The 13,918-nt window shown below is 28.2% G+C and overlaps 1 protein-coding gene and 1 non-coding gene across 2 annotated transcripts; both read right to left on the bottom strand.

Moving 5' to 3' along the window:
• Positions 1-382: 382 nt before the first annotated feature.
• On the bottom strand, positions 383-454 carry TRNAT-UGU (transfer RNA threonine (anticodon UGU)). The gene has a single exon. It is a non-coding gene; the product is annotated as a tRNA-Thr (tRNA).
• Positions 455-6,975: 6,521 nt separating this feature from the next.
• Positions 6,976-10,518, bottom strand: LOC109801558 (ubiquitin-conjugating enzyme E2 5). Its single transcript, XM_020362658.3, has 6 exons — positions 10,334-10,518; positions 10,151-10,230; positions 9,650-9,764; positions 9,445-9,497; positions 9,187-9,315; positions 6,976-7,378 (listed from the first exon to the last, which is right to left on the bottom strand). The coding sequence occupies exons 1-6, from the start codon at positions 10,375-10,377 to the stop codon at positions 7,248-7,250; spliced, it is 552 nt and encodes a 183-aa protein (XP_020218247.1). The 5' UTR covers positions 10,378-10,518; the 3' UTR covers positions 6,976-7,247.
• Positions 10,519-13,918: the final 3,400 nt, after the last annotated feature.

Here is a 13,918-nt window from a genome sequence, read left to right as displayed (position 1 = left end):
TCCATTACAAAAAATTTACTATTAAAATACTATTTATACTATTACCTTTTTAGATATGTAATTATTGTGTTTAAATAAAACTAAACTAGTAGTTTAATTTCTACAATGCTTATTTATTATATATAGTTAAAATTTATAATAAATATTTAAATATTTACTGTAGTTGGTTAATTATGCCACTGGTTGTTTCACTTGTTTGTTATCTATATTCTAATTATAGGTTAAATTATACTATTCTACGCTGCATTTGTGGTTCCTTTTTTAATATCTATAAAACAAAATTACGGACAACAGAACAGTTTTTATGCGTTGTTTGTGTTTTTGTATCCAAAAACTAATGACAGTAATATCAATCAGAAAATTATAAAATAAATAATTATATTGCCCCCACGCAGGATCGAACTACGGACCTTCAGTTTACAAGACTGACGCTCTACCACTGAGCTATAGGGGCCACATGTTATTATGTGCCAATAATATATTTATAATTCTCTAATTTTATCCTTTTACTTTCTCTCGTAGATCCATGAATTTGGAACTTTCCAAATACATAAACATAAACTGTGACATCCTTTGGACGTGGACGCTTAGATAAAAAGAAATGAAAAATAAGTAATTTAGGCTTGAGCACGGGTTGGGTTCGGACAGGTTCGGGTCAAAAATATTTAGCCCAATCCAAACCGACCAAAAAAAAAAATAACCCATTTTCGACCGTAACAATGTTTCGGGTTTATCGAATTCGGGTTTGTCGAGTCTCGGATTAACTGGGTCGGTTTAGTCAAATTGGGTCCTATTTTTATTTGTTATTTTTTCAAAATCTAAACAATAAAAATAGATAACAACAATGGAGGAGAGAGGGATGGCGAAGTCACTGTGGTAGGGGACAACGCCGGAGTCGCCGCAGTTGGAGACGACGATTTTCTCCCGCGTGATGACAGTGATGGCCGCGGTGGATCCGATAGCGTCGCAATGAGGAGTACGAAGCTCGCAGCAGCAAGCGTAGGTGTGTTCGTTCTGGTTGCAACGATGAACCTCATTGTCCATGCGAGCGAAATTGTTCCCTTCATTTGAGCGACGTCATTCGCCGGAGCCTCGCGGTCCAGCACGCGAAGGCTTCACTCAGCGTGGGCGAGGAGGACGTGGTGGTTGGGTGCTGCAGGGGGATGATCCTGACGGGACAGGTAGCGGGAGCGGTGGCTAGGGTTTCTAGTTTGTGAGCAGAATTTGGGTCGGTCGGGTATGGATACCGACGGGTTCAAATATTTTAACCCGAACCCAACCAAGATAACCCATTATAAACCGAGTCTAACAACCCGCAAAATTGAAAAAACCAAAAATAACCGGCCGAACTAAGAAACTCACCTCAGAAACTTCCGGTTTCGGTCGGGGCGAGATTTTCTGCTCAGGCCTAAAGTAATTCGTCCATGTCTCGTCTCGTAAATTTATGAAAAATTTGTTTATATTTATCAAAATAAGTGTCTTAAAAAATGTTTGAATAGATTTATTAAAAAATCTTATTAATAGTCTATAGTTTATTTTAACAAGTTATCTAGTATGATTTTGTACCATCTCGGCCGTAGGCCTATTGGTATCACCGTCTCGGCCTAGGCCGACTGGTATCACCATCTCGGCCGTAGACCGACTGGTATCTCAGATTATAAGGGCTATTATGCGTGTGAGGCTGACTATAAACCCGTGCACTGCCCAGGCCAATTCACGACCTGATTTCCCTTCATGCGATCACCCGAATGTAACCTTGGCCGACTCGGCCTCTTAGAGTCAATCGGCATATGGCCGATTTGGGCCACGTCAACCAGATACCGATCTCACTCACCCATAAAGGCCTACTCGGTCATTATCCGATTGGACACTCAGCAATGGTGAGGTCCCACCTTCACTCACCAAATATTTTCCAGATTGGAACGGCTAAAGAAATCTCTATATTCTCGGGGCCCATAAGGCCCGTGAACAATAAACTATAAAACCCAAAACCCTAGAGTTTAGCGGGCAGATTATACTTTTGAATGCTCTGACTTTGAGGCTTGACCTAGGAAGAATCGCTAGTCCACCCTTTGGCCGGAACAGATTTATTATTTAAATTTTGTGAAAATCTATTAAGAAATACTTATGTTTAAATTTTGTCACTGATATAAATAATATTTTTTTTCTTTTTTCTTTTTTTTCTTCTAAAAATTAGTTATATATATTTTTATTAGTCTCTTCAAAGGTTTTTTCGTTTCCTTCTAAAAAATTATTGGTCCTCTATATTTTTTTCTTCTCCATTTTTTTAATTTATTCTCCCTCCAAAATCCACATTCTCCAATTATAAAAAAAATCTCATAACTTTTTTTTTCTCTAAAGTAACTCATCTGAAATAATTTTGTTGTTAATATTTATATAATAATTTCTTTAATCATGATTTTATAAAATATATAGAATTATTTCAATTTTTTAAATTTATGATTCTTAATTTTTAATCATGATTATATATATAATTAATTTATTATATTTTATCAATAATTTTATTTTTTTATAAAATAAAATTAGATAAATAGTGACTAATAATTTTTTTATTATTTTTAATATTGTTGTAATGTATATTGTCATTTTTAAAAATTATTTACTTTTTATATTTTTATTTGGCTTAAATATGTTTTATGTCCTGTAAAATTAAGGATTTTTTTATTTTGATCCTTGATTTTTTTTGTTAGTTTTTCATTATTCTAAAATTTGTAAACATTGTTTTTAATCCTTGTAAAATATAAATTTTGGTTTAATTCGTGTAATATATTTTTCTTTAATTTTTATCTCTTTAAAATTTAAAGTAACTATTTTTAATCCTAACAATTATTATAATGTAAATAAATAATAAATATTTTAAGAATCTATACGAATTTTTAGAGATATTAAACACTGATATGGTATTATTGACAATCAAATGTAACACTTAGAATGTTCACTTAATTTTTAAATAAATATTTTGGGACTAAAAATAATAGTTTCAAATTTATAAGGATGAAAAATAATGATTTTTTTTTACATAGCCTAAAATCAAAATCAACTAATTCTATAGAGATTAAAAATATTTTTAAGACTTTTATTTTATTTTCAATCAAAATTTAATTTTTAATTTTTAATTTTTTTTTAAATGGGATAACATCTTGTAAGTATTTAAATAATGACATATCTAAATACTTTAAAATTGTATAAGTGCTTGTTAATATATATATATATATATATATATATATATATATATATATATATATATATATATTCAAATGCAATAATTTAATGAATTTTAAGCACTTGTATCATAAGTTTTTAGAGTATCTTCAATTTTTGCGGTGTATCTTACTAATAAACAACATAGTTTATTAGCAACTCTCATGTGTGATGACATTACATGAAATATTGTTTAAATATGTTTTTAATTCTTCATATTTAGAGTAAATTTGCTTTTGATTTCTCAAATTTAAAATTATTAATTTTAGTCCTATATTTTTTAAAAAAATTATTTTAGTCTCTCTGATCGCATATAACATATTTAAAAGTAATAAACTGAGACAATTATACAAAATCAATTGAATTGAATGTTATGTTTTTACCAATAGAGACAATAATAAGTAGATTTTATATGACAATATTTAATAAATTTCATTAAAAAAAATTTGAATACAAGACTAAAATAAGATTTTTTGAAATTAGAAGAACTAAAAAAAAAATAGTTTTAAACTAGAGAGACTAAAAATAAATTTACTTTAAATTTGAGGAACTAAAATATATTTAAGCCTTGATCATGGTAATTATATTAATTTTTTAAATTTTCAAAAATTAAAGTGTAAATAAAAAAATACTTATAAAAGTGTGAATTGCTTATAAAATCTCACCATTAAACAAAATTTATAAAAATATAGTATAAGTTACTTAAGAATTCTATAGTATGGTAGATCTCATTTTAAGTAAAATGAGATACACCACAACAATATATATTGGAGATGTTCTTTATTTATTAAATAAGATCTTAAACATATTATTTATCTAAATAGATCTAAATTGATGATGTGACTTAATAAGAAAAGAGAGCCCAGGCAAAATGTTGGATGTTTAAAAATATAAGCTTCTTATTATAGACCAAAGGCTTATCACACACACTTGTATCTACAATGGTGAGATATTATTTACTTTAAGCCTAAACTGTCATAATTTTGTTTTTGGATATCATTCAAGAGACTTTTGACTAAAGAAAACTTTGTGTATATTTATAAATTCATGTTCATGCTTATATTCTACGGATATAAGACTTTGATTGTATCATAACAATCTTCTCACAAACAAAAAATAATGGTTTACTTCCTTGCAACAGTAACTAATCCATGAATATATCTAATAATGACTTATAGAGCTAGTCAAACCTTAAATACTTGTACCGTGACTTTATCATCAATTCACAATAATAAGACACGTCTCTTGATCCTTTATAATATCATAAAGACTTTCTTCGTACACGAACACAAAGCTAGGAAGACTTCCTTACATATGAAATCTCATTCAAATTTTAACTTTATTTTTTAAATTTTATTTTGATTTATTACTTAACGTGTTATATAATATGAAAAATATATGTTTATTTATCAATTATTATTATTTGAATATGATTCAACTATGATTATGATTAAAAAAGAAAGTAAGCATACGAGTTTTTACTAATTTACTGAACTATCTTCGGAACATTCATTTCAACGGATAATATTATGGTAAAACCATCGGCATATCTGAGTCCATGACCGGAATTGAGAGAATGTGTTTACGAAAATCATCTCTAAATAATGCTATACATCATTAGAGTTATTTATCGCCTTCTTAATGAGTTTTAACATCATTATGTTATACTACAGTATAAAAGATACTTCCTATTTTTTATAAAACTTTTAAAACTAATAAAAGAAATTATAATAATGGATAATTAATTAAAATATAAATGATTATGAGATGATATTTATAAAAATAAATAAAAAACTGTGATTCATAAAAGAGTAGTTAAAATAATAAAATTTAAAATTATATACACCAAAAGATTTAATCCCTTTATTATAACTAGCAACAAAAATGACACCGTGTCTATGTAAAAAAAAAGTGAATAGTTATTATTAAATAATTGAACAACTTTTTTAAGACATCTTTTCTTTTATCCTTAAGACATATATTATTAGATTAAAAATTAAAATATAAAATAAAAATATGATTATCTTTAAAAAAATGAACACCAAAAAAGTGTATCCTCATATATAGATATAGAATTATAGATTAATTTTAAAATTGTAGCATTTTGAATTTCTTCAAGAATTTAAAATAAGAAATTATCTATTCTAATTATTAATTAAAAGTTAACAATTAAAATTATAATAAAATTAAATGCTTACCTAATAAAATGAATTAGAAGGTAGATCAACTATAATGATTCACCATACATCAATATTAATATTAATCACCTTTAAATTAATAAGATGTTGTATGATATATTCTTATCCTTTATTCTCTTTATCTAATTTGAACTCTTCAGGAAAGAAGAGGAAGCTGTGGCCTGTGGGTGGCGACGAACTCACAACAACCAACAAAGGCACTATAAATTTGTGTACAATTTTAGTTGCTTAAGCTATGATTGGATTGGTGGTAATGGGTGGGATGAAGGAGTGGAATTGCTGAGATTAAAATTCTATTGTTTGTTTCTACAAAACCTTTTCAATTAAAAATATTAGACTTGTTTTAGTCTCTAAAATTTAAAATTTATGTTTTTAGTCCCTAAAGTATAAAAAAATTATTATTATACCTCTCAAATTTAAAATTATTTTTTTGATCCTTTTGATTTGAAACATGCATTTTTAACTCCAAAAAATATATAAAGTTATTATTTTAGTCTTTCAACTCAAATGTCATTAATTAATTTGTCATACATAATTTTTTTACTAGTGTCATTATTAATTAAAACATCACATTAAATCAACTAATACTGCAAAATTATCTTAATTATCAATGTCAATTATGTTATTATTAATACTACACAATTATCTTAATTTCTCACTATCAATTATGTTATTACTAGTGTTATTATTAGTAAAAATATCATATTAATCTAACTAATAATACAAAGTTGTTTTAATTTGTCAAAATCAATTATGCTATTAGCGGTCATGAAAAATTAAGATAATGTTTTTAAAATTATAAGAACTAAAATGACAAAATTTTAATTTGGAAGACTACAAATTTGAGGGATTAAAATAATAATTTATATATTTTAAGGTTTGGATGATCAAATGGATATATATAGTAATTAACACAATATTTTCTTTGAAATTACAAGAAATAAAAACAAAAAATTTTAATTTGAGGACAAAAAAATAATTACCCTAAGTTTGGAAAACTCTTTCACTTTTTTTTAGTTATTTTTCATTTAGTTAATCATGGTAACATAAACTAATTAGAATTAATGATAAGAATTAAAAATAAAAACTAAAATAAGCGTCAAGAATTTAAAAATAACAATAAAATCACAAAAGCTAAATCAAAATACGGTCTTAGGAATTTAAAACATTTAAACCTTATTTTTTGGTAATGTATTGTAAACAAAAAATAAAATAAAATTACACCCTTAAAACCGGAATGTTACTCATGTAAACTAAGAGTTGGGACTCGATGGATCTTCTAACTCCACCAAATCAACACAAACTTGAATCCAATTTAACAAGAAAATCAGCATTCTTATTACCTTCTCACAACGAATGAACAAGTATAAGATAAAACAGAAATGACACTTGTTTTGTAATTTTTTTTATCCGACACTTGTTATAAGATTAAAAAAAAATATTGTTTTTCATTGCTAAACACACCCTAAAAACTTAGAAACAGATCGGGCTTTCACAGAACAAAGAAAGGGGAAAGGGTCTTCATACATTTTTATCCTGGTGAGAGGATACAAAGTTTACTTTAAAATAATTCCATTCATATGCAAAACAAGTTTGAACCTTCAGAAATTGATTTTTTCTAGTCACATAACTGATAACTAATTATCTGAAACATTTAAATTATGATTCAATTTACACAAACAACATGGAATAGAAAGATAGATAGGTGTAAATTTTTCCTGCAACCTCCTGAATTTGTCTCTCTTCCAATTCCAGGACTCAATATCAAATCATATCATATCATGTACAAGCAAGAGTGTAATTAAGGCAGGCATTGTATGTAAAAATCTAAGGATCAGGTTGGCCAGCAATGGCGTCATCACTAGAGGCATAATCATCTTCACTCAGTTCATCATCACTGGAACTTTCCTCCTGAGCAGCTCCAATATCTTCTGGCTTCGCATATTTTTCACAATATTCTGTTCATTGGCTCAAAAAAATCAACATGGATAAAAGCAGGTGTATAGAATAAAACAACAGATTAAGATATAGTAGATACTATATATATATATATATATTTTTTTTTTTTTTTTTTCGGTCTTCAAACTAATGTCTCACTTGTGCTGAGTACTAGAATTAAATATACTGTAACATTAACATCTAGGTTGCTGCGACCATGATTTACAATACAGAAATACATGCCTATATGTGTAACCATTAATTTTCTTCAATGATCAAACCGTGCAAAGGAGAATGATACTAGTACCGGTATACCAATGCCACACACCAAATTAGAAGCTATAAATTTGGATGAATGACAAAACAAAAACATGGCCAATGAAATTGTGTTGTTGGTATTTTTCATGCATTGCTTCTGAAGCTCAGGATATCTTCCAATTATTTGATTGTAAATCTACTTCACATTATTTTGCTGGATATTTTGGTTCAACTTATTTCTCAGCTCAGGATATCTTCCAATTAGTTAATTATAAATCTCCTGCAAATTATTTTGCTGGATATTTTGGTTCAATTTATTTTTAACTGTGCATGTATGCTTCAACTTATTTTGAAGAAATAATCACTTGTTTTTGTTAGCTTTCTAAGATTTTTTTTTGAAAAATAAGCAATTATTTTCCACTATTCCAAACATGGGCTGGAACTCTGTTTGACAAGGATCTAAGATTCAACTGAAGCACAAGCAACATAGAAGTTGTATGACAGTAAATTCAAAATTACTTGCTTTGATCAGAAACTCAGACCCTGGAAATTGTTGAGTTTACATGTTAAATACTTTACATTAGCTCAGTTACAACCAAAATATTCAACATTATAGCATGGAAACACAAGGTATAATGTTACCATTTGAGTATTGGAATTCAGAAACTTTTCTTTGACACACCCAGTGTACAATAATTATTATTTTAGTGGGATTGATCAATGCCTATGCAAACAAGACATGAAATTTACTATTTTTCCAAACAGAAATGCTAGCAACACATCTTATTTAATGATTATCTCTCTTGATTTAGTGATTTTTAATAAATTTCAACCAATAGGATAGTTTGTGTTTAAAAGAGTATGTCAGAGAGTGTGTTCCTATCACTCCTCTGGTCAAAATCAAAAATTGAAGCAAGAAGGATGCGAGGCATGGAAAGATTGGTTAGATAGTTTAATTAAGCACTTGTTCAATTGTAAAGTAAGCTAAAATAAAGTTTTAACAAGGTAATAAGCCACATCCATAAGCCCAATTAATCTCTTCCAAATGCCATATATTTGCTTATAAAAATGCTAAGCCTTCTACATTGTCAGTTAGTTGCAAACTAAAAAATGAATTTATGTCAGTAGCTATAAATTATAAGTTGGTATAAAAGTCATGAAATTGAGTAGTCAAATTCCCTAGTAGCAAACCCACCAAAGCTCCCAATTGGAACCCCAACCTCAAGCTTCTACTAGCAGACTAAACTTGGACAAGTGTGTGGCAGCCAAAATGTACATTAGCAAGTGAGAACATAAACATTCCAAATCTGTTGAGAAGCATTGACAATTGTTGTGCTTCATATAATGATAGTATATAAGCTATTGAACAGAATTCCTTTTGCACAAACTTGTACCTTCAGAGCTTTTTATTTGCCAATTGTTCATATCTCACTCCAGTTGAAATTTGATGAAAAATGACTGTAGTTACAGTCAACAATAATGAAGAAACCTCTCACTATTAATATGGATTACCTAAGCATGTAAGAAGCATTCTAGTTTTATACTGTAGAAACTTGATAAGGATTACTACCTTTCACTCTTTCTTCATATGTAGCATGATCTCGCATCATCAAGGCAGCAGCATCACCATTCAATGGATCTGATGCATTGGGGTACAGAAGTAATTGAGGAAGAAACACCTCAAACACATTGACAAGGTCTGAAAGGAAATAAAAAAAATAATTCACCAAATTTTAAGTAGTGACTGTGAGTCAGTAACAAATCAAGGTTGAATCAGATGCAATGGCAAGTATGCTTATAACAAAATTCTTCAACAAACATTGCTTACCAAACATGGGACTCCAAGTCTGGTTAATAACATCTAAGCAAACAGAACCAGACCTAAAACATCAGAGAAAACCATATCAATGAGCTACTCAGTTTTGCAATGTGTGTCTGCAACAACCAACAAATTCCCATGGAGTACAATGGTGCTCCTTAAATATGAGATAAACAATGACTCAATGAAACTATGGCTGCAGAGAACAACTTACATCTCATCAACATTAGGATGAAAAATTTTGTTGACAAAACCAATAGAGGGAGACTTATAAGGATAAGCATCAGGTAGTTCCACTCTTATCTTCCATATACCACCTTGATAAAGACCTGCACATGATTCTCAGTAAAGTGAATGAAAAAAAAAGAGAGAGAGAAAATCAACCAGTCCAGTTCCACTTAAAGTTAACCAGCATAGATCCTTATGCAATTAATCTTCATTGAAGAAAGTGGACAAACAATTAAACAACAACATTTAAGTACAACACCAAAGTGGACACAAGCTTAATCCAGGGGTCAGCATAACCTGTTGACTGTTGATCCAAACACCCCACATTGAATTTAACCACAATAAGTCTATAAGTAAAGAAGAAATTTCAATGGAGACAGGAAAAATTGCACCAAAGAGAACACCCTCATCTCAACCATCTGATGAATAAAATAAAATAAAATAAAATAATAATAATAAAATAACACAAAGGGATGCACAAATTTACTGTCTTTAGGTCCATGAAATTCTACAAAGAACTCTTGCATGCCATCGTTGATCATCTCCACCTTGTAATCACTCATCATCCTGATTCACGTGAATCCAAGACACCCAAAATGGAAAAAGACAACAAATTTAGACAAAAAAAGCTTTTTCTGAAATCGAAAAAAAAATCGAAAAGATTACAGACAGCTTCATCAAGTCCATATCTCGGCGTTTGCTTGGGGAAGACATTGTTTCTCTATGTGTTTGTCTTTTATTCTTTGTGTGTGTGCTGCTGCTGCCTCACACAGAAACTCTGAGAGAATAAGATATATATAAGAAAGTGCGAGACGCCTTACTGCACAGTCCACAAACCCGAACCGGCTCAGACCTTAGTATTGCTAATGGAAAAATTTGTGACCTCTATACATAACAGCGCAGTAAGTTTTGAGTTACTTGAAATTAAAAATGTGAGGAAAAAGAAAAACGAAGAGAAAAAAAAGAAAAATGTTTTTATTCATTTTATTTTTTAATTTTGAAAGAAAAAGTTATAGAGATGACGATGACAATATTTTAGAGATATCCTTCCCATGTGCCTGACAGTTTGATACCTTTTAATTTGACCATTCATTAACAACACTTTATTATGTGCATGAATGACAACATTCTTGATCATTATGACCCATGGGAAGAGTTTTAATTTTTTTTAAAAGATTTATTTGACCATTTTTTTTCTTATAATAAAAACCAAGTCTGGTCAAAAAATTTCTTTATTTCAAGATGAGGAAAAATTAACAACATCAACTAAAATTTGCGGAAAAATTCTGTTATATTAGTAATGAAATGAGACATTTCATGTCCCTCTATTCTTAAAAAAAATATTTAAATTATATATTAGTGAATAGTTAATAATAAAATGCAAGTAGTTTGTAGTGTAATTTGTGGAATAATTTTTTTACGGCATTTTTAGAATAATTAAAAATGAAAATCAGGTCCTCAATTGTTTAAAGTCTAACATGATTTAACAAATTTAATAAAAATGTAAGATTTTAAGTTTTTAAAAAAATTTATTAATGTAAAAAGGTTAGAAATTAACTTATTTATCTGTATGATATTATAAAAAATAATATGTATATTATATTTTTAATAATATAATTAAATAAATAAATTTGTAATATAAAAAATTAAATTATCAATATTTATGATAGATTTATATGTTAATGTACATCAATGTACGTGAGTATCCATTAGTTGTTAATCTTATGTTAGTTTTTAAATTTTATTTTAAATTCTAAATTTTAATATTAATAAAATAAACTATTTTTTTCATCACGTAAATTTTAAAAAAATCATATATATTTAAAAATAAATTTATTAATTTATTTAAAATTTAATTTATTAATCTATTTAACATTATTAATATAAAATACACTATTAATAGATCAAATCAAACTTATAAAGATGTGGATTAAATTTATAAAAAAATTTATGATAGATAATAGATTAGATTTAAACTTTAATTTTATAATATATATTTAATCTATTTATTTAATATTTGACCTGACCTAAAGAAGTATAAAATTGAAGAAAAATATCTTGTAAAAAAAAAACTATAACTTTTGTTATAATTACATATTATTGATTATTTTGTTTAAATGTATTTAGTCCTGATTAGTCGGCCAGTACAATCCTAAAGGGATTACTTGCCAGCTCTCCTTGGTTACAAACCTAGCTTCACATGGAGGACTGTTTGGAGTGCTCGGTACTTGATCAAGGAAGACTTGAGGTGGAAGGTTGGTAATGGAAACAACATATCTATTTGGCTAGGACAGAGAGTGCTCAACTAGAAAGGGTGACTGATATACTGGATAAAGACAACATGATTGAAGTGTTGTTTGAATCACAAGACTGGGAAGCCAGCTATCATGTTCCAATTGTAAATGTTGGAAGCAGTGACAAAAGAGTGTGTAAGTGGAACTGTAATGTAGTTATTCTGTCCGATTGGCATACCACAATTATATAAACCATGTGTTGCAAGTGAAGCACCTTGGAGAATTGTAACTGCTCGGCCATTTGAAACCTTTTCATACCCACAGAACTTGAGGCTTCAGGCAAGGAGAGTGCATAACCCTATGTACTATGCGACAGTGAGATTGAGAATACATGTCATATATTTGTAGGATGTTCTCAAGCACAGAGTTATTGGCCAGCTAGTCATATTGGTGATCAAGTCAGGACTATCATGATCAAGTCAAAGGGTCTAAAGGATTTTTGTGATGAGAGTCATTAGTACATGCCACCAATTTCAGGATGTTGATTTCGTCAAAAGAGGTGTTGTATAGAGCCAAAGGCTGTTTAGGGGATTGGTCTCAGCAGAGGCAACTTAAGAAGTCCTTATTGACTACTGCAACAAAGTTGTAGCCAGAACACTGACAGTTTCTCGTGAATGGTGTGATTAAATATAATGTGGATCCAGGTCTGTTCAACACCAAAGGATATTTTGGAGTAGGATGTTGATACGTGATCACACAGGAGCATTCAATCATGAACAGAACAAGATGTTTTCAATTTGTTTCTGACTCTCATGATTTGGATATTGAGAACATGATTTTTGAATCCCATTTTCAAAGAATGATAAACAATATATTATTAAACCGCACAATGATGTCTCTAAATATAGGGATATCATACAATACTGTAAATCACTCTTTCTTAGTTTACCAAGTTATGGAATAAGCTTCATTTGTAAATTAGTAAATCTTGTAACTCAAAAGTTGACTAGAACTATAGATGGTTCTGATGGCCTTAAAGATTACTTTTATACGTCTTCTTGTATTTTTCAGCGGATCTTAATGAATATGAGTTAAATATGTTTTTATCCAAAAAAAAAAAAAAAAAACTATAAATATTTTTGTTAAGGTTGAATGATCTGGTACTGTTAATATAAAAACTTTTACATTATTATCCAATTATGAATATATGAAAAGAAAATAATTTATATTAATTAAGAAAGTTAGTTTACATTATTTAATGTTGCTAATCTTATCTAAGAAATAACTTACCGTTCATCTCATAATAATCACAATTTTAGCATTTAAGTTTTTTTTTCAAAATTAATGATGTTTTTACTTTTTTAGTGTAGCATTAATTTTCTTTTTAATTTACCCTTTCATAAACTATTTCCTCGATTATTAATACAAGGAAAAAATCTCATATTTTTTTTGTCACATATTCACGGATATAAGCAAATCTCACTCTACTTAATGTTATTATTTTCAAAATATCTCTTCACTTAATTGAAATTGTATTTTTTAATTCTTGATATCAAGTTTTAAGAAATGATAATTTAATAAAATACTCTCTTTATTTTTTATTATAAGTAAAAAATAAATATTTTTTATTCTTAAATATAAACAAATTTTAATTACTTTTGTCTTGTTTAACGATATTTTTTCTAAAATATCACTCATTAAAGGCATGATCTTTTAATTTAACTATGTTTTTTTACATTCATTATAAGGATAATTTAGAAAGTATATTATAAAATTAGTAAAATTTAATGTAAATAACTAATTATATTAATATGGGTAAAATATATATATATATATATATATATATATATATATATATATTTTGCTTATAATAAAGAACAAAGAGGGGGTAAGTTATTTTTTAGAGTGATTGACAAAATTAAATGATGTAAACAACATTTTTTAATTAATGTAAATTGATTTTGTTGTTGTTTATATTCAAAATCGAAGGGAGTGTTTAATTATGATAATTAAAAGCAATG

The sequence above is a fragment of the Cajanus cajan genome, chromosome 2 (assembly GCF_000230855.2).
Source record: "Cajanus cajan strain Asha chromosome 2, NIPB_CcT2T_4, whole genome shotgun sequence".
Classification (NCBI taxonomy): Eukaryota; Viridiplantae; Streptophyta; class Magnoliopsida; order Fabales; family Fabaceae; genus Cajanus; species Cajanus cajan.
This window is presented reverse-complemented; position numbering and strand designations above follow the sequence as displayed.